We start from the raw sequence: 20779 nt of genomic DNA on the forward strand, positions 1-20779 counted from the left end.
CTTGAGATGACATTTGAGAGTATGTAACTATAGTGACTCTTGCTTTTGTACAATTTTGGAGTTGAATTATGCTATTGATAAAATGAGCCAAATCCACATTATCACGTACACAACCAATTGGTGAACATATTAAATGTCTAAGCCCCTTTTTCATGAAGTTCAGATTCTGGAAAGCTGTATCATAGTCAGAGTAAGTAGACTTCCATAATATCTAGGTTTGGTAATCAAGCTAAATACTGATGTACCGCTTTGATTATCTGGTATGTCTAGGTGGCTGGTCAGGCATTGAGAGAATCGGGGTTTCCCAAATTATTTTTTGAAGTCTACAGCCACTCTTGTTGTCATGTGGTAACTATCTTGGAAATCCCCAGAGATGCTATGTGCAAATCTTACTGATTTATTATTTTGGATAAGCCCAATAACATCTGCCACGTTTTGATCAATTACATGTATCTCTTTGTTAATATTTGTTTTTTTGTTGTGTTGCATATAGTAGTCATTACTGCATTCCTTTTTGGTAACTATTTCTTCATATATTTTGTCTACAAAATCATTGATGATAGAGGTAAGTTTCTTAAAAAAGAAAACTTAGATGCATCTCTTGCCATGTAAAATTATGTCTTTTGAAATGGTAAAAATCAATGAGGTGGATACCACCAATGCGAAAAACAAGTTCCCTAATGTAGTTGTTTGCTAGAGCTATGTTGTAGTGTATTTCATTATCGTGCTCCACATCATATCAGGGGGTTATCGTTGTTACATATATTGGTCTGGTTTTTCTTAAACTCTTTAGATCACCCTCCATCATATTGTAAATATCTTGAGGATATCCTTCTGACATGTTGTTAGTACCAGCCAGTAAGACAATGAATCTCTGTTTTGATTTTGCAGCTTGATTGTAGACGTATTGCAGACCAGCACCGGCTGTTACAAGTCCATTCACATGAACTTTTCCATTGCTGCACAAAGCGATCAACTCTGGAACACTTCTACCTTGGCTGTCAGCGTAAAGCTTTATAAGAAGTGTTTTCTGTTGGTAGTGTTTTCATTTTTTCACTTGTAGTATTTGTTTTATTTATACAAATTTGCAAGTCTTGTGCTGTCTGTTGTTCTTGTGTATTTTGAGATTCCTTGATGTTTGATAAAAGGGTAAATCTAAATGACGTCTGGATGTTAGTCTTTTTTATTTGTCCAGCTATAATTACCTCCATTCAACCTTTTGACCTCTTGCCATTGCTCTTTAACCAAGTTACTACTATGTTCATTTAGTTTTGTTACAGTCTGTAATCTGTATCATTGGAAGTTTCTTTGGCTGCTGCATCATTGATAATAATGTTATTTTAAAGGTGTAGTTGAGTATTACGGTTCATCGTTAGCAAGAACAATGTACTCATTAATGTCTGGGATTGAGTCTTCCCAAAATAGTTCTTTTTTACCATACAAAGGACTTGTACAATGGTCTCGACAAAAATTAGCAAATAAATTCCACAATCTGTACCATTATTTGCTGTGGAACTCTTACCACAGTACAATCAAAGGTTTTGTTTACTTCAAGTTTTTTATGAAAGGAGAGATGTTTAGCACTTGAGTAATTCTACCCAGGACTATGTCTAGTGGATATTATTTGGCCAAGTGCTCTTTTAATTTATACACTTATATGCGTATAATCCATAAAAAGCATAAATATGAGCCTTAAACCTTTAGTCAAATTCATATATCAAATTATATCTCAAACTAATAGAAAGATATTACTGCAATTGCAGTATGAACAGTAAATGCAATACATATTGTCCTCAAGATATTCACTTTTTTTTAAGGAGAGACCGATCCCCTTTTAAGCCTTATTCTGTCTGTCCTCATGGACCACTGGCCTGTGCGAGGATCTTATCAAACAGAATAAGGGGGAGAGTCGATACAGTACGAGGTTGATGGTACTGATAAAAAGTGCAACAGTCACAGACAAGATTTGAACCTGCGCTATCTCTAACTCAGACCCAAAATCCAACGATTTAGACCACTCGGCCATCGGCACCTTGTGCTTAGATAGCTAAAGTACCAGTATATATATACTGGATTTTTCAACTGATATTATTTTCATACGCATATATTTAAAATAATATTAATCAATTATAATATTATAATTATATATAATTGAATATTTTGTTACTCACACGTGTCTCTTTGTTCATTTTAATGATCTAAATAGATCTCAAATGGTGAGCCTTACAATAATATTGTATTTTGTAATTTTTTGTTGCAGACCATAAAATATTTTTTTTAACTAGACTGTATTCTTTGTTATTTCCTTACTGATAGTTATTTGTAACGCATTCCCATCTTTAAGCTTATGTTATGAAATCTGTTTCATTCAATTCTGATCTACAGATATTTGAAATTTCTCTAGACATGAATAAGCCCACCAATAAAGAGATAACAACTGACAATTCTGGGAGAGTAATCTTTCTTTTCTCAAAATAGATATGGTAGATAGAAAATGTATGAAATGATGTCTTTAGGCTCTGAGAATTTTACACCAATTTGGCTAAGCAGGCGAGCAACATGTAGGTCAATGACCGAATGGGTGTCTTGACTAAAAACCATAGTGCTGATGATAATTTGTCAGTTCTCAAGCACTGCTCCCCCAGTAATGTTCTGAGTTCTATTGGTGAAGCGGGTAAGAGAAGCTTCTACATGTAAAACACTTTAGTTGTTTTATTAATCATACAATAATTAATATGGAAAAAAGCGGAAAAAAAAAATGTTGTATGTGTTGTGTGTGAAGTGTATAATGTAAAATTGTATGTAAAATGCATTGCAAACAATTAAAAAAACTTTTCTCTACCAAAAATAGTAATATTGTTCATGAATTGAATGTACTGTAGTTAAGTTTTTCATCCAAAACTTAGTATTACAATAATGATATTGCATCAACTTATGTTAAACTAGCACATCTGCGGCTTCACTCGCAATTGTTATTAAATTCTGGGTATTTGATTAAATAGCTACCACGATATCAGTTACACTTGAACTATTTAATTCCAATCTAGAGGAAATCCAAAGTTGAAGTTCATAGCTTTTTTACTGGAAGCACTTGTGGTGTAAACTATAGCATCCCATAATAATTTTAAAACCGAATTATCAAATATCATGCATCCATTTTTCAGTGTTCATGACAAAATGAATGAGAGGTTAAGTAAAAATGTGAGTAATTCTTATTCCAGGTTTTGCACTTCTAGTTCAAATTAATTGTATTTCCATTGCAAAATTGGAGGTTGCTATATATTAGCTCCAAGAAAAAATATATATCTATAGACATATATGTATAATTTTGTAATGAGGTTGGATTGAAACAGTACAGTTTTCCTCATTGAATGGGTATAGATATTGTGTGGTATTGTAGTACATAGGTGATACAAAATGCAGTAAAGTACATTTTCTTGCTTCCCAATACATTTTCGCAATGTCATATAATTTCCTCAGTTCAGTCGAGGAATTATATCAACATGTACAGTTTCACTTGCTAAAATCACAGAGTAACTGCGCTTACTTATTTCCTGTAAAATTGTAGTAATGGAGCGAATGGTTTGTTGAATGAAACTAATAGCCAGTCCCTCCAGCTTTGTTTCTTCAGCTACTGTAAATATACCAACCCACAACGTCTAAGGAAACTAATTTAATTACCTTACATTTACACATTTCTAATTTAGTTTATTAGGTAAAGTCCAGAATATATTAATTGGTTTGACGTTGCACTATGTCAAATAAGAAGTATTAATAACGTTTGTTATGATTTACTCTATAACAATGTAAACAAATTGAAAATAGTGATTTAATTATTTGAAAATATAGTCAGGCTGTCATTATACAATGTTTACACAGAATTATTATATTCAACAGGCTCAATTAATAATACTCAACTTTAGAGACCAAGATGGGATGTTTTGCTGCTTTAGAGACCAGTAAGGTATAGCCCAGAGAGAGATTTTCGAATCAAGAATAAGCTTACAATTATCCCAGGAACCTTAAGAATGTCCATGTAAAATTTCAGTTTAGTCGGTTGAATAAGTAATGCATGAAAACAAAACACAAACAAAGGCACTCTTGCATTAAAAATATTATTAAAATCTTAAACATTGTTATTAACGTTCATATACTTCAAATAATAAATTAATACTAACTTATATTTTTGTATAATAAGAGTGTCTCATTGTTTACTATTATGTTGATTCAAACATTTAAATAAAATGTTTACTGGCTAAGTGTGGTGTGACTTTGTTTATATTTTTGTAATAATATTTTTCTGATATCAAATTTTTCTTAGGTTGAAAAATTTTAAACCAACCGTGAGTCATATAAAGAAATGTTTTAACAGTGTAAGCTATATACATATTTTAGTTGAAAAAGGCAACTTAGTCTCTTTATCTATGAGTCTGGTGGATTTAATTGTGTTAGGCCAAGATAATTGTGATCTGAGAAAAAAAAATTACCATTCAATATTTCAAACCCTGTTAGTACCTCCACTTCGACTTATACCACAAAAACTAATACAGTCAATAAGTGATTTATTTCTTAGCAGAAATTTATTTACCAACTTCAAGAATAGCCAGGTTATGTGTAAATACAATGCAAATAATTTTTCAGCTCCTAGACTATTATGTAAAAACATTGAATCTATTGTTAGTAATAGGCTAATAGAGAATAAAAAGTTGATGAGTCGTATTCTGTAAAAAAGTAAATAGATATATTTATAAAACTTTAGCAACAGCACTTTACTCATAGAAGCAAGTTTTATTTAAGAGTAAGAAACAAAATAATTGTATTATTACAATAAAGGTTTATTTAATGTGCAGAAATAGACTGTCATAAACAGACAATTCATCAAATACAATGAACCAACTCTGTGCATAATAAATTAAATGTACAACTGTAATCAACTTGATTTACCAATTTATCATTGAAATGTATCTGCAATTAATAACTAATAGTATCAAAGATCTAAAAATTTACTCAACAGCACAAAAATATTTAATTAAGCAGTAGGTATTTTCTGTCATGAATTTGAGTATTTCTTCTTTTGTCTTATTTTAAATTTTAAAAATTGTTCATAGTAAAACATGTTTGGAAGACTTTCTGTAATATCAAATTACTCTAAAAATGTTGAAAAAACTTGATAACTTAAAAAAAAATAATATTACGATAAATACTATGTTGTCTGATTCTAAATGGACAACTATGTAATCATTAGATCGTGCAGGGCCACTAAGGGTATGTACAGGAACCACTGGAGAGTAGAGTTTGCCATACTGTTCCTTCCTCTGCCAACAGATTCTGCTCAGTGATAGGCTGTGAGTGAGAGGTTATAAAGCTGCTAAGAGCTCAATTCTCAGTGTCAGTGTCCTGTGTCATCACGATGGAGGTGTCACAAGCGGCACTCTACTTGCTCTTGCTCTACTGCTTCTCTGTCTCTTCTTTTGCAGGTACATCTATTTATCTCATAATTATTTATCTTAAATTTTTATCTAACAACTCATGACAAATAATTTCAATTTATTACTTTTATAGTTTGGGACATAATTTTCTGATTATTTTATAGCAATTAATATTTTGTATAATTTAATTAAATAGTGCCATAGTGATGAAAACATAGAGAACAGAAGAAAGTCAAAATCCTGTAAACTAAAACTTATAATCTTTTTGCATGAACAAGAAAAATATATTAAATATATATATATATATATATATATATATATATATATATATATATATATATATATATATATATTTGTACTAAAATGAATAATACTTTACTGTACTACCAAATTATATTGATTCCAGTTTTGGATTTTATTTGCCTTAGAATGTATTGCTTTGTAGACCAGCACAAATATCACCTGAGTCTCATTTATAATTCATTGGTTTCAAAACTCATTGTGAAGAAGTTTAAAATTTGTTGTTCAACAATTAAAGAATATAGTTTTTTTTTTAATTTTCTACCACTTATACTTACCACTTATAAATAATAAATTACATTTAATATAACCTATTACTGTTGAAAAAAACCTACTTCTAATAGTTGTGTGCTACATGTACATAAGAATCATAGGTACTTTGGTATTATCCGGGGACGACTATTTTTAGTAAAGGTTTTTTTTTGCCAGAAACCTAAAAATCTACATTATTACAAAGAACAGATTTTATTGCACTTTCTGTGAAAATTACGTCATTATGACGATCAATTCTTGTTTTCTGCCTCCCAAAATGAAACGATGTTGACCGAGAAGGCCACTCTGTTAATAGTTTTTTAGGTCCTTAGTAATATTAAATTTTCCAAAAATAGTGGCTTCTGGATAGTACCAAAGTACCTAATAAATTCATTGGTGTACCGCATTGTTGCTAGGAGAAACTAATTTTATTTTAAAAGAGCAAACCAATGTTTGTTTTAATGTAAAAACATTGATTATTAAAAAAATCACTACTAGCAGTTACCCACGGATTGAAGCTATCAAAGATTCAAACATAAGTAGACATGTCTGGTACATTATTTTTCACTATCCATGGCTGAGAGATTCAAAACATAGATAAAAAATGCACTGGTTCTATTTTCGGTTTAGTTGTATGAATAAACATATAGGTACATATATAAGTCTCGAACACCTAATTTGGTCAAAAAGTGTCAACTTCCTTCTATTTAGATTAATTTTTTTATCTAAGATTTTTTGAGTGCCTAAGTGATAGTTTGTTTTGTTCTGATAAAGAAAATATAGGTATATAACTTACGCATGACAGAACTGCGGTCCAAAAGAGTCAGATTCAACCGATTAAATTAATTTTTGCTCTGATTTATTTACACTTCCACAGGTGAGTTTATGTTGTTGACCAAGAATAACCAAATGACCAATAATGGCCAATGACCAATGACCAAGAAAATAAACACATGTATGGGTTTTGGAATGCGCAAATCACAGGGTGGTGTTTCCTGGTAGTCTTATAGGATTAATACTCCAGGCTCGTAGTGACAACAAACTAACACAGTACATAACTCAGAGCTCAGAAACTCACTCACTAGTTACACTATTACGACAACTGATCATGTAAGGACTACAGTAACAGATACTTTGTTCCGTCCCCAAACCGAAAATTACTATATCAAACTCAGACAAGACTAACAAATAAAAGTGTTTAATTTACATATATTTATGGTGCCACTTCACTTACACATAACTTAGGTACATGGATAAATTCAAAACATGAGAATATCTTCTCTCCATTTATTGAAGGATCATAATCCTGTTCAAGTTTATATTTGAGTTTCATCTTCATGCAGCAAGTTCGTATCTTCATCTCATACAGTGGAAAGAAGACAGACAGTAAATGCAGTACCTGGGTCCTCGATTGCTTTGACCCATTTGAGTGTATATACGTTAGTGTTTAATAAAGTACACATATAAAATGAGGAGTTAATAATAGTGAGCTATCGTCACTTAACCCAAGGAATTTAGTTTGGTCAGTCATGTTGACTCCTGGCATAGAGTAACATCTTATAATGTAATAATGATATAATGCATTACTCTATGCTCCTGTTAAGTAAATAGTGTTATGTTCTTCCAATCAAAATCTTAATTAATTGGCTAGATATAGAGGAGTCATATCCAATTCCATTTTGAGAGAACTTCCTTGAGCTAAAATGGTACTTTTGAGTATCCGTAACAGGTGGTACTTGTACTCTTCAGTAACTGTTACCAATAACAGTTACAAAATACTTCCATTGCAGTAATCAGTTATGCAATACAGCTGATAAGCTATGTTAACAGCAATGAAAGAATCAGGCTTTGTAAAATCAAAGGTTCTAGATTGGCAGATGAGTGATTAACAAGAACTAGTTGTGTTAGCATAATTATGTCACAGACGTGTTAGTCGCGAAAGGCAGGACAACAGTTGTATGTTAGGCTTTGTAACGAAATGTTTAGGCTAAATATTTGACTAAGATAACATAAAAATACTATCCTTCTCTATATGAATCTAGTCCAATGTAATTTAATATGCTTAAAATTATATACATTTTTAGTATGGGTTTGTTCGTCTGTTATAACTTAGCAGCTAAAAAAAGGTGTTTATTTTTTAGCATTTAGTCAAACTGTAATGAAATCAAATTAATTTATTGTCTTTTTCGGAGAGATGTAGGCTAATACAATTCAATAATATGTGGCAACAAATTCATTGAGTAATGAAATAAACTCTATTGATATAATAGACTTTCGTGATTGCTTATCTCACTTCTCTGCTGTTCTGAGTTTAATAAATTGCCAATAATTGTATAGGATGTAATATATGAGATATCTTAGCAGAATAATGCTTATTTGTTCTATTGTAAAAAGTATTGATCATTCTTTTGTGTTGTCGGTTTTATTGTAACTTTTAAAATTCAAATGAGGTGGTGATTAATCATTTTATCATTCATAACTTTTTATAAACTTAATATTCTTTATTCCTAGCTGATTGCTACTGTTGACCTAATTATATTCTTAGTTTTTTATAATGTTTAGATAATGTGAAGTTATCGTTATAATGTGACATGAATCAACATAATTATGATCACATACCGGTACTACTAAAATCAATAATTTTAAATTATTTGCTGGATGTTTTTTATAATTTTGATATATCACTCATTCCTTCATCCTTTCTTTTTGAAAAATATGTCTACACCAGTGAACTAACTACTTAGAAGTACGACAAAAAATTTTAAACTTTTAGTTTGCAATTTAATGTTTTGTAATTTACTGGTGAAAGTAGATGTAAAAGTTCATTGTCATATCGGAAAATGTATCATAAACTTAGCTTTGATGGTCTACAGTAGCACAGCTTGTTCTCACCTACTTAATTATACTCATAACGTACTATATTTTAGGAAGCTTGCACAAAGTAAAATACTATAATAAAAAATAAAATTTCTCTTCCATTTCTATAGGTCTATTAGATATTGTTCTTTATGTTTTAAGACACTTTAATTTTTAAATTCTTTTATTTCTTTGCAATAAGAAGTTAAAAAATTATTTTAAGAAGAAATAAGTCATATGCAGAAGTCATGCAAGTTGACTTCTGCATAGCTAAAATCCTGAAACAAGTATTTCTCAACATAACAGATTTATTTAATTGAAACAGGTATAAAATAAAATTGTTGTCATATAAATTAGCACTACAATATTATGTAGCACTGGAAAACATGATAATTCTGTCAGTAGATTTTTAGTTTTGCGTGTCCTCAAAAATTTTTTTAAATTTTCTTCATTTCTATTTTCAGATACAACTTGTAAGCGTGAATGCAGAGGTGGTAAGTACTTCTTAAATTTTATTTTTAATTTAAGGGTTTTAAAAATTTGAAAAAAAGTTTAAAAAATAACCATATATAGTTGTGAAACCAGAACTATTCACACCAGAAGAATTTGAGTTCCACACATAATTTTGAGTTACTGAAAGTAAATAAAATATACATGTTTGAAAATTTTACAGAAAGAAATAGGATTGAAAAATGATTGTACCCATGTAAATATATGAAATAAGCAACCAGATTAATATATTATGTGGAATTACCAGAAACATCAGGATCAAGGTTTTAGCTCCTACATAAAGGTCTTGAGCATCAAGCTTAAGATGACAGAGACCTTAAATGAAAGTCTAAAATGGAGAGACGCTCTGTGTTGCGCATCCTTCATTATCCATTGTCTTTTTCATTTTAGAGGTCCTGATTCTCAAACGTGTTTAATTTTGTACTCTTTCATCCATACAGTAAAATCATGCATTTCATTTTCAGTTGTCAGTACATATCACTGTAATCATAATTTATTTTAAAACTGCTTATTTTTTTTTTTGATTATGAAGTGTTAATTTAATCACATATGTTAGTCTAAAATTTTCCAATTTGGAAAAATATATGCAAGACACGTGTAAACCAATCTATTTTAGTTCCTATATGACAATATACTGTTAGCTTAAGGCTTAATTTTGAAGGTGCAACACAATATTTTGCCATTTCTTTAACAGAGATGATTGATATGTAAACACATTTGGAATTAAATGCTAATCTAATAACTAATCTATGGCAATTGTTACCACCAATATCTTCCAAAAGTCAATTTCTCAATTTAACCATACTCTGACGATTCAGTAGTCATTATACGAATATAATCATGCACTGTAGCTAGTCTAACCATTTAAAATATTCATCTTTACTTGTACTTCAGCTGGAGGTCCATTCCTGCCTGGACAGGTTTACAAATACTACCTGGAAGGATCAACAGTAACCCAGCTCCCCGGCTCATATAATGAAATCACTTCACTTGGAATCTCTGCCACTGCTGAAGTCTTTGCCGAATCCAAGTGTCAGCATGTCCTCAAATTGTCTGATGTACAAGTGAAAGGATCTGATGGGACAGTAAGTAAAAATTGACATAGTTTTGCAATAACTTTTTCACTTTTTCAAATGCATTTAAGGCATTTCAGTTGACTATACTAAACATTTTTATGGGAAAACGGTCTAAACCCACTTCCAAATATTTATTGACTTACATGGAAATCAAATCTGTGACCTCTTGGTTAGAGAGCAGCAGCCTTACCCCTGTGCTACAGTGAAGGACTTTTGAATTTCTAATAATTTTTGAAAGTACTAGTATACATTTTTAAGCATTACAGTACATATTAAAAAAATGGATTATGACCTTTTGTATGATCTGTGATGGGCTAAAATACGTAGAAAATTGCAAATGGTCTGATTAATCTTATTATTGTTAAAACATCATTTTTAAAAGATCAGTTAACAGAAAACCTAATAAATTAACTGGTGAGCCTCTGACCCTTTTAGGTATGTATTCATTTCATAGTATTGACAATACCAGCTGTCAACTGTCATGCTGGTTGACCACAGCATTCTGAAGTACTGTAATTAAAGTATTCCTTATAATAATATTGTATCTTTTGTGTTTTAGCAATACAATGGGCTAAGTGCAGACTGTGCCAAGCCAATCAGGTTCTCGTACAGTGATGGAAAGCACGAGCTCCTCCCGTTTGTGTTTAATGGGGTGATCGTGACAGGCGGAGAGAAAAGTGGGGATTGAGGGGCCCCTCCTGCCAAACTAGAGATAGCCCGCGTATTAGAATAGTGGAATAAGCAGTCCGCGCGTTCTCGCTCTGTACTCCTCTGAATTTAATAGAGCCTGGTGGTGTAATATGTATATGTATGTATATGTATAAATGTAATATATATATTACATTTTCAAAGCTGGATGCTGCAGGATGCAGCGCAATTAAATTTATTTCATTGAACCGTGATTTTTACAACGTAATTAATGGCAGGCATTACTCTTGTCTACATACAAATAAAACCAATACAACGGAGAGTGAAGTATCGAAATACCAAAAAAGACGTAAGGAAGTTAATGTAACAAAGTAACTTCGTTACATTCAGTGGCGTAGCTATAAAACATTCGAGGGTGGATTAAACATCCAGGAGGATTAAAAAGAGCCCTACTTAGCATAGTAGTTAAAGAATTTATCTTCAGTGTCTCCAAACACAAAATCAACAATTATGTTGAGTTTTTTAATTGCATCTTTCGTATTAAAATGTAAAACCAATAAAATTGTTTCGTAACATTTATATTTGGTTCATTGCATTTTCCAACTGCCTTAATCAAATAAATATAATTTGTAGGTTACATTACTATTAGTTAGAAATTATTCGATAATTTCCATGTACTATAGATCAGATCAGCATTATAATCGCGTACGCCAGACGACACAAAATGACACTTATCAGGCTTGGTCGAAGTTGCATGCACAAATTTCAAGTCTATAGCTTATTTTTCATTCTCTATATATCCAACAAACAGACAGAGAAATATATTGCTATTGCTATAAGTTAAAACTTGATCGTAATAATTTGAGGTTATTAAAATATGAATACTTAACAAAGTGTTTCAAATACTAAAGTTCTCAAAAGAAAAATACGATAAGATATCAAAGGACATGCCATAGAAAGGAGATATGAGTCAACCAATACTGCAACCCTGCACCTGGCGTAGAAACGCTGGCTTGACTTATCACTAGTTTATCATATATATATATATATATATATATATTTAAACTAAATAATTTGAAGTGTTTCTCATTTAAATGTAATGTTAATCTACGGCCAATAACTTCCAAAGGTAAGTTGGAGAAATTGATTTTGTAATGGGTACTGTAAAGATGAAATTGCTTTCAGATTAAAACGTATAAAATACCAGAGTTTTAAATAACCACAGAGTAACCACTAGAGTTACAATAACAGGAACCACATTTTCATTTAGCTGGTTTATTTTGTAGTTTAGGCATATAGCTGGATGGACATATAGGCTTAAATGGCTATAGCCAATTTCAGCAAATTTCAGGGAGCGAAAACATTTTACAGAGAAATGTATATCATGTTTGTGGAATAGTTGATTTTAGTAAATTATGGAATGATATTAATAATCTATAGATAAATTTTGAATCTACAAAAATTACTAACAAAATTATCTTAAATTTAGTCCAAATAGAGGGGTGTTGGGGCTTGTAACACCCACAGTGGTAAAAAACATTCGGGGCAAATTTCAACTTGAATGTGTTAAGCTGAAATCATATTCGTTGTCGACGCAAGCTCTTAGTTTCAATTTCGTGTTTATTTGATTTTATATTTTATCTACAGCAGCTGACAGACAGACAACATAAAGCTTGCGCCTGGTATGAAGAGTCAATGCACAAACAAGTAAGGCTTGAGAATACAATAAAAGCCCTTTCGCACACTCCCCTTGCTTCGAGCCTCGTTTATAGATACTTCTTAATCAAGGCTTCGAGCGACAGAGGAACGGGCGAATAATGCCAAATTTAGTTTGCCGATTATACTATTAAAAAATATTTTGTTTCATTCGCTTTTATTGTACGTTCGGATATAAAAACGACTCATTAATTCGGATATAAAACGACTCATTAATTCGGATATAAAAACGACTCATTAATTCGGATATAAAACGACTCATTAATTCGTAAGATAATAGAAATCAGAAACCGTTCGAACTGAGGTCGCTATCAGCCGCATGTACAGGGTTTTGTCAGGGAATGTTCGGGATTTATCGGTACTGCTCGGCTCTGCCCCCACTCTTTCTCTCCGCCTGTCACGATCACCCCATTGAACACAAACGGGAGGAGCTCGTATGGAAAGCTGGATGAGTTGTGCGGTCAGGCTGATGATGAGGGAGTCAGTTTGAACATCAAGCGAGCTGTCATCTCTCTCTTGAGTTCAGTCAAGAACCAGGATGGAGGTAGTGGGTCTGCTAGTGAGGTCAGTGTTTATAATTAATGATTAATCATTTAAATGAAGTTCTCTTTAGATGAGATATTAAATTATTATCATTTATTATATATGTAGGAGGTAATCATTTAAGCATTATAGCCTACCTGTGTGATGAGAAAAAGAGATTTCTTGATGGTGTTGCCTTCCAAATTGAGTTGAATAATCACAGAAGGTGTTGTGAATACTCGTTTCGAGACTAGAATGTCATCATCAAGTAGTCAAATGAAAAAAATCATGTTTTTGATCTAAAATATAAAATAACAAAGAAAATGCAAAAACCTATAAAAATAAGTTTAATAAATAAATATATTTTTAAATACCAAAAACGTAAGACGAGATGTGACAGTGGCAGACATGTGGACACAGCAAGTGACATGTAACCTTTGATTAAATTAACACACATTATTTTTACTCAAGTGTTTAGTTTTAAAATGTAAATTTGTATGTTGTATCGTAATTAATTTAACATGCCCGTTACAATATTGTAATAGGAATGTTTTTATTTTATTTTCTTTATTTGTGTTTAGAGGTTAAGTAGAAAAGAGGACTTTTTAATCCTAACTTCGCCTCTCTAAATAAAGACAATTTTCATTTTGAATCTTATTTTGATGTTACAAATTCTCTGAATGAATTCTGTAAAAAAATTTTAAGAACATAGACTGTTACAAGCTGAAATAATGTTCAGCTCGTCACACCTAAATGTTTTTTTAAGATTTTCGTAAATTTTCATGTTCATAGAAAAATAAATGGAAAGATAATCATCTGAGAATATGTTTGAACCTTGTTAAAAAAATATAAAATTATTCTTTTTCAATTTTAGTTAAGGTATCATAAATAAACATATTTGTGTAAATATATATATATATATATATATATATATATATATATATATATGCATACAATCATAATATTATATATCCATTTCTTTTATCTTTCTGGACAGTATGACATATTTGGAATTTGCCCAACTGACTTCAGTATTTATCATCAAGGCTCAAAATTGATAATCAACAAATCCAAGAACTTGAAAAGATGTGCTCTACGAGAGAATTTAAACTTCCCATTTCCTACAACTCCATACCAGGCAGTCGAGAGTAGTGTAAGTATACCCAGATAAGGTAGGTATATTTGTAGAATTATTTCAAATCACGTAAATCTCATGCACTGTATACCAAAGAAATATTTAGTAAATATTAAATAGATCATCCTAGATCATACAATTTTCAGAAATTAAAAGTACCCAAGAACCAAAAGAAAAATATGCTTAAAATGATAAGATAAATAATTAATAAATAAATACTGTGGGTAAACTTTTGTTTAGATTATTATTTTTGTTTCGTTTGGAGGCTTTGAATCTTCACCTTTACTCGATTCTCGACTAGGGGTCTCCCAGATAATAGAGAATGGAGTTCTAGTGAGAGCTGATGGGACAGAAATATACAATTATAGACCTCTGATGAATCCTCAGGCGGGAGCAATAGTAAAGGTCTTCTACTCCCTCAACCTGGAAAGCTCAAGGCCCGGTACAATCCCAGGTATTTAAAAATTTAGTCTATTAAAATTAGGGTCAAACTGCCAAAAAGTTCTAATTTGTGTCAATTTGTTCTCCTCCTTAGTAATAATTGGTTTAAAATTACAAGACCTAGTTTCGGGTTTTTGTAGGAGTCTGTAAAAAAGGGGGTAAATTGGTACAGTAAACGGGATCAGCGAAAAACAAACACCGTGCAGCAAGTTAGATGCATAACGCACTCAGTTCTTTTCTAGACGTGGTAGCTAGTTCTCGGGAGTAGCAATATTAATATACCACAGAAATCAAATAATGGATCTTGCCCAAAGAAACAAAAATATTCAAGTAAATATTTAAAATTGAGTTTTCATTTACTGGACAAGAGTAAAATCCAAATCCCTTGTGTTGTATGTGGAGAAGTTTTATGCATTTGTAGCATGAAACCCTTCCTTACTTTTGCATAATCTTGAAACTAAACACTCCCATTAAAAAAAAGAAAAATTAACTATTTTGAAAGACTTTTAAAAAATTACAGAATAAATGCTAGTGTTTCATCTTACTTAGTGTCAAGTAACAAAGACTATGAAAATACAATGGAAGCCTCTTATAGAATTAGCTACCACATTGCAAAGAATGGTAAAAACCAACCCCACCATTGCTGAGGATTTGATACCTCCTTGTATAAAAGATGCGTGCAGTGTATGTTTGATCAAGACTATGTTAGTAAAATAAGTAAATCCCTCTATCAAGCTATACAGTTTTACGGCGAATTGAAGAACATTTTGAGGAAAGGGTAATTCAACAATTAAAAGACAGCCCATACTTCTCAATTCAAGTTGATGAAAGCACAAAAATTACTCATTAGTGATTTTACTTATTACCACACTAGTTATATTAATACCAATAATAAATTTGAAGAACATTTATTGCTTTCTTATGTAATTACTGAATGAACTGCAGGAGAAGACATATTCAATGTAATTTATGGTTACTTTTGTGAAAAAATATAGTTTTAGGAAAACTGTGTGGCATATGTACAGATAGAGGAAAATCCGTAAGTCGACCTACATGGACGTATGCAAGAAATTACTCCCCATGCACCATTGCACTGACAGAACCTAGCACCCAGAAAGTTGCCAAACTCATTAGAAGAAGTACTGTCAAAGTTGTAAACTTTGTAAAAACAAACTCAAGATTATTTATAGATTTATGAATTACAAGTATTTTTTGAAGAACACCCTTTTTATCTGACTTCAAAAAGTGTTATGGCATTGACTGCTTGAAAAGCTTGCTTACTTAAAAGACATTTTTTCTCAAATAAATAAACTCAACTTGAGACTACAGAACAGCTCAATTACAGTATTTTTGCAACTAAAATTGAGTCCATGTTGAAAAAAATTGATTTCTGGGAATTATGTATTGAAAACAATCAGGCTGAGGTTTTTTAAATAATACATTGCTTTTGAATAGAAAATGATACGATCCTATCTGCTGAGGTTAAACATGAAATTAAAAAAATGTCACATTTAACAAACCTTAAGGACTCTTTCAGGAAGTATTTTTTGAAATGAGGGGAGGGAGAAAACTAGATTTCAGATCTTTTTAGTGAAGAAGAAAACTTTCAGACTGTTGCACTGTCCATTCCAGAAAAAGAAAAACTCATTGAACTTTCAACAGATTCTATGTTGAAGTCAAATTTGAAGTTAAAATTTCTTTGAAATTTCGGGACAAGTATTAGTGATAAATATGGACCTTTGACTAAAAAAACACGTTAAGTTTTAGTACCTTTTACTAATACTGAACTAGTAGAGAAATCTTTATTTTCTTATGCTTTTATAAAGAACAAATCGTAAAAGAGTAAATGCTAGTGCTGACTACGTATATCTATCAACGATTGAACTTGATTTCAAAATACTAAGTGCGACAAAACAGGCTCAAGGATTACATTTAAAACAGCTTTTTCTTTAGTTCCCAGAATATAATATGTGCCTATCAATTTTATGTTTTTTTTTCTTTGAAATTTATAGTAACTATTATGACTGGGAAATACTATAATTTTATTCTTTAATTTATCATTATTACTACTAATAATATTATGATTTTACTTTAACATTTATACATACTACTATTGATTAGTTTCAATAAAGTACAAGTCAAAATGTTTGTCTTCAAATTATTTTCCTCAGTAAAATGATTTCATCGTTATTTGCACAAGTAAATACAAAGTAAAATTCAAGTTATTTAATTAATTGTTTTTTTGCATCTTGTTAAAAATGAATATATATATTTAAATATAAAAAATAATTTCAAAATAAAATATTATTCTCTGTGTGTGTGTTTGTAGCAATGACTATCCAAATCATCAGTGTCATGTTTTAATAAAAAAATTATATTCTTCAATTACATATACTGACAGGAAAACATCTGATCTCTCCTAAATACCATGCTGCTAGACCATTTGTTACTATATCAATATACACTGTAGCATATTATGTTTCTATGAGGGTATAGAACAAATTTCTACAAGATACGACTTTTATTAATATTGAGGTTTAGTCAAGTTTTGTTATAATTTTACTGTATTAATTGGGTTGTGTTTTATTATATTTCCACATTATATCATTATTTTAACATTATAGTAGTGATTCTTTGTATGACAATATGATATGGCTTTGCGTTGTGAATATTTTACGTTTTAAATTTATTTTTAACTAATACAATTTTGTTATTGTTATCTTTAGTTTAATATGTCATAGAATATTATCAAATAAATAAGTTTTGTATGTTGGAAAAAAATGCAAAATATTAGTTTTTGTTGTGCCATTGAATATTATGTTACAATATTATAGCTTTTTCCATTTACAACTTCTCAAACACTATTAATTATAAAGTGGGATTTTCCTCTAGTTGGACTAGTCTGGTGAAAAAAATGCAAAATGTGCTTCCAGTGAACTAGAAGAAGTGCACTAGAGCCAGTAACATGGATATCCTAGCTGGTATTATAAATATAGAATGTCCATCAGATTGTGCAGACACTGCTGGTCATTGTTGCTTGCATTAGATGATATATTATGAGATATTGTTCTTGGCCAATGCATTGAACATTTACACACGCAAATTGATCATTAGTTTGGGAAAAAGATTATAAATTTAACAATATTTTGATTTTTTCAGCGAATGTCAATAGCCCAAAAGGAATATTTTACAATGCTGCTCATGATCCTAATGGCACAAAAAATCAAGGTACTATTGCTGCTGCACTACAAAAGGCAGTAGATGCAATAGATCCTGTTGCCACTCCCGAAGCAGCCAAGGAGTTCGGCAAGCTTGTCCATGTTATTGAACAAGGCAAAAAAGGTGATATCTTGGCAGCTTATACTGCAGCTCAAGGCAAAACAGCTAAGTAAGTTTTACGTTCAAGAGCTTTAACTTTTAAGCTATTATAGATAGAAATTATTGGAACATATAATAGACATTATATTAAGTTATAGTTAAATTTTGCCTCTTTTGTTCATCAAAGTGCAATAAAGAATTAGTGTTGATCATTATATTACCTATTTATTTTGGGATATTATTATTTTAGAAACCTCTTCTTGGATGGTCTTTTATATGCTGGGAGTGCTGAATCTGTTGAGGCTGCAGCAGAGTTGTTTAGCACCAAAAGAATTCCTGAGGAATCAGCCCTTCTCTGGTATCTGGACCTCAACTTTGTCAAACATGTCTCAAGAGGATCCCTCACTTCCTTACTGGTAAGTTGATGAATTGAAGTATTACTTTGGTGGACTATGACAGTTTAGTGTAGAGAATCTTATAATTAATATTAATTTAGTATGTAAATGTAATTAAATATTAATGGGAAATTTTTTATGTGCTAGATATACTGTTACAAGAAAGTTAGCTGTGCTTAACTGTTGTAGTAACAAAGTCCGATTGATCAGATGTCAGTTGTACTGTTGAGAAATGCTGACATCTGTATGATCGAACATTCTGTGTTTCATAAGCATAAAATATTTTATATTTTTGAGTTCAAAGTATCTTTTAAATTTCATAAATTAAAATTTTTTACACAGTTATAAAATTTATGCAAAAATGGTTTCCTGATGTTCTTTTGTATGTAGTAGTACAAAAAAAAAAAAACAAACAAAAAGTTGAAGTTTTGCACTTGTATAAACTGAAAATGTACTTATGAAACTTAAACAAAACACTATAAAAGTTCAGTTTATTTTAATAGTTATAAAACATTTTACAACCATGCCTTTATATGTCATAAATTTTGTTATAGAATTTACATAATTAAAAATAATAATTTTAAAAATTCAGTCTTAAACATTTGTAAACAAAAATGCACTTTTTACACTTACAGAAACAAAGTACAGCTTATTTAAAATAATTAACATTTTTACAAGTCAAATATCCTAAAATTTAGCAGGAGTGAAAAGTTTCAGTAACCTATACATTACTAGCACAATTATTGTAATTGTCATCTGAAATTATATGACATCACCATTTCTAAATGTCACTTTTATTAAAAGGAATTCATTGGGTAATATTTGTCACATTAATTGAGTTATATATTAGGTATATTTCTCGTCAAATACTGTTATACCAGTATATTCAGAGGTAAATGTTTACACCAAAAACCATGGAATGAACAAAAGCACTCTCTTACAAAGAATAAAATCCCTCACCATTAAAGAAAATAGAATGTGTGAAAAATAGTTTCTTAACTGGAAGCTTAATATTTCAGAATTAGTTGTCTGGAATCTGATATTAGTTTATTAAACTGTAGTTATCATTCTAAAATACGATATTGTGTATCATACAATATTTTAATTCTCATATTTTAAAACTTGTGTCTGTGAAGCCCCTGCTCTCTAGTAACAAAGTACCATATCAAGCATACTTGGGAATTGGATCTGTTGCTGGAAAGTTCTGCATGCAGATTTAGTTGCCTCAGGTCCCATATAGGTTATAAAACTTCACTGATCATTTTACTTTTATAACTATTATTTAATGTTTAACTAACGCTGGTTGGTGTGTTTGTTAAGCCTCTGCTCTCTGGTAACACAGTACCATACCAAGCTTATTTGGGAATTGGATCTGTTGCTGGAAAGTTCTGCCTGCAGCACTCGCAGCTCTGTGAGACCTCACCAGAGTACAGGCAACTTCTGGACAGACTGGCTGCCCCCTTGACTAGAGGTTGCAAGGTCGACTCCCATGAAAAAGAAAACAATGTAAGTGGTTTTTGAACATTCATATTTTTATTTAATTATTTATATTAATAATGAGTATTGAGCAGTTATGGCTTCCCATTCGGCTCCGGGTTAGAATAGACCACAGTATACCTGCGGGTCAGCTTAGCCAGCAATGACCTGGTTGCCCTATCAGCCGGCAAAACTCCCTTTGGCTGTAGCAGTGCCAGTTAGCAATTGAAAAAGGGCAATGTTGTCCTTTGTTTAAAGGTTATTTATTGGTTGATTTATGTTTCACTGAACGATGGCAAATGTCCTGGAAAAATCCTGTTTCCTTCGGCAATGTTGTGACTTTTGGGGGAGCTCTGCCGAGGCCACTACTCATCAGAACTGCTTGTGTTTTGGGGGAAGTTAGGTGCAGATTAAGTTGTGTCTGCGGCTGACCGGTCTGGCTTTCACATTTGGGTACAGTAGAGGGGAAGAAACGCCTAGTTTTGGGGGCTAAGCCAGACATCATGGACGCTTTATTAATTAAAAAGGTTCATAAGGCGCAAGACCATCCTGGGGTTCCCTAACCCCAAACACTTCCTTATGGAAGGAGCTCTCAACTCCTCCTCCTCCCAGTCAAGATGGGAATGCTGAAGAGATTGTAAATCTTTTCGAATGCAGGTCCTGGTCGTTGAGATTGCCGGTCAACACCAACCGGAAGGCCAGTCT

The 20779-nt window shown here is 31.4% G+C and overlaps 2 protein-coding genes across 2 annotated transcripts; both read left to right on the forward strand.

Moving 5' to 3' along the window:
- Positions 1-5329: 5329 nt before the first annotated feature.
- On the forward strand, positions 5330-13369 carry LOC124359050 (apolipophorins-like). The gene is made up of 5 exons (XM_046811487.1): positions 5330-5477; positions 9302-9331; positions 10242-10432; positions 10983-11063; positions 13253-13369. The coding sequence occupies exons 1-5, from the start codon at positions 5411-5413 to the stop codon at positions 13367-13369; spliced, it is 486 nt and encodes a 161-aa protein (XP_046667443.1). The 5' UTR covers positions 5330-5410.
- Positions 13169-20313, forward strand: LOC124360148 (apolipophorins-like). The gene is made up of 5 exons (XM_046813508.1): positions 13169-13351; positions 14307-14898; positions 18045-18273; positions 18454-18619; positions 19919-20313. Exons 2-5 carry the CDS (start codon positions 14820-14822, stop codon positions 20117-20119), a joined length of 675 nt encoding a protein of 224 aa, XP_046669464.1. The 5' UTR covers positions 13169-13351; positions 14307-14819; the 3' UTR covers positions 20120-20313.
- Positions 20314-20779: the final 466 nt, after the last annotated feature.

This window comes from Homalodisca vitripennis, chromosome 1 (assembly GCF_021130785.1).
Source record: "Homalodisca vitripennis isolate AUS2020 chromosome 1, UT_GWSS_2.1, whole genome shotgun sequence".
Classification (NCBI taxonomy): domain Eukaryota; kingdom Metazoa; phylum Arthropoda; class Insecta; order Hemiptera; family Cicadellidae; genus Homalodisca; species Homalodisca vitripennis.

What these genes read in the sequence shown, in the direction of transcription:
- LOC124359050 (XM_046811487.1), top strand. Translation starts at nt 5,411, where the DNA reads ATGGAGGTGTCACAAGCGGCACTCTACTTGCTCTTGCTCTACTGCTTC. An exon ending in CTCTGTCTCTTCTTTTGCAG is followed by an intron (nt 5,478 to 9,301) that starts GTACATCTATTT and finishes TTCTATTTTCAG; the next exon opens with ATACAACTTGTAAGCGTGAA. An exon ending in TGAAAGGATCTGATGGGACA is followed by an intron (nt 10,433 to 10,982) that starts GTAAGTAAAAAT and finishes TTTGTGTTTTAG; the next exon opens with CAATACAATGGGCTAAGTGC.
- LOC124360148 (XM_046813508.1), top strand. Translation starts at nt 14,820, where the DNA reads ATGAATCCTCAGGCGGGAGCAATAGTAAAGGTCTTCTACTCCCTCAAC. An exon ending in AAGGCCCGGTACAATCCCAG is followed by an intron (nt 14,899 to 18,044) that starts GTATTTAAAAAT and finishes TGATTTTTTCAG; the next exon opens with CGAATGTCAATAGCCCAAAA. An exon ending in GATCCCTCACTTCCTTACTG is followed by an intron (nt 18,620 to 19,918) that starts GTAAGTTGATGA and finishes GTGTTTGTTAAG; the next exon opens with CCTCTGCTCTCTGGTAACAC.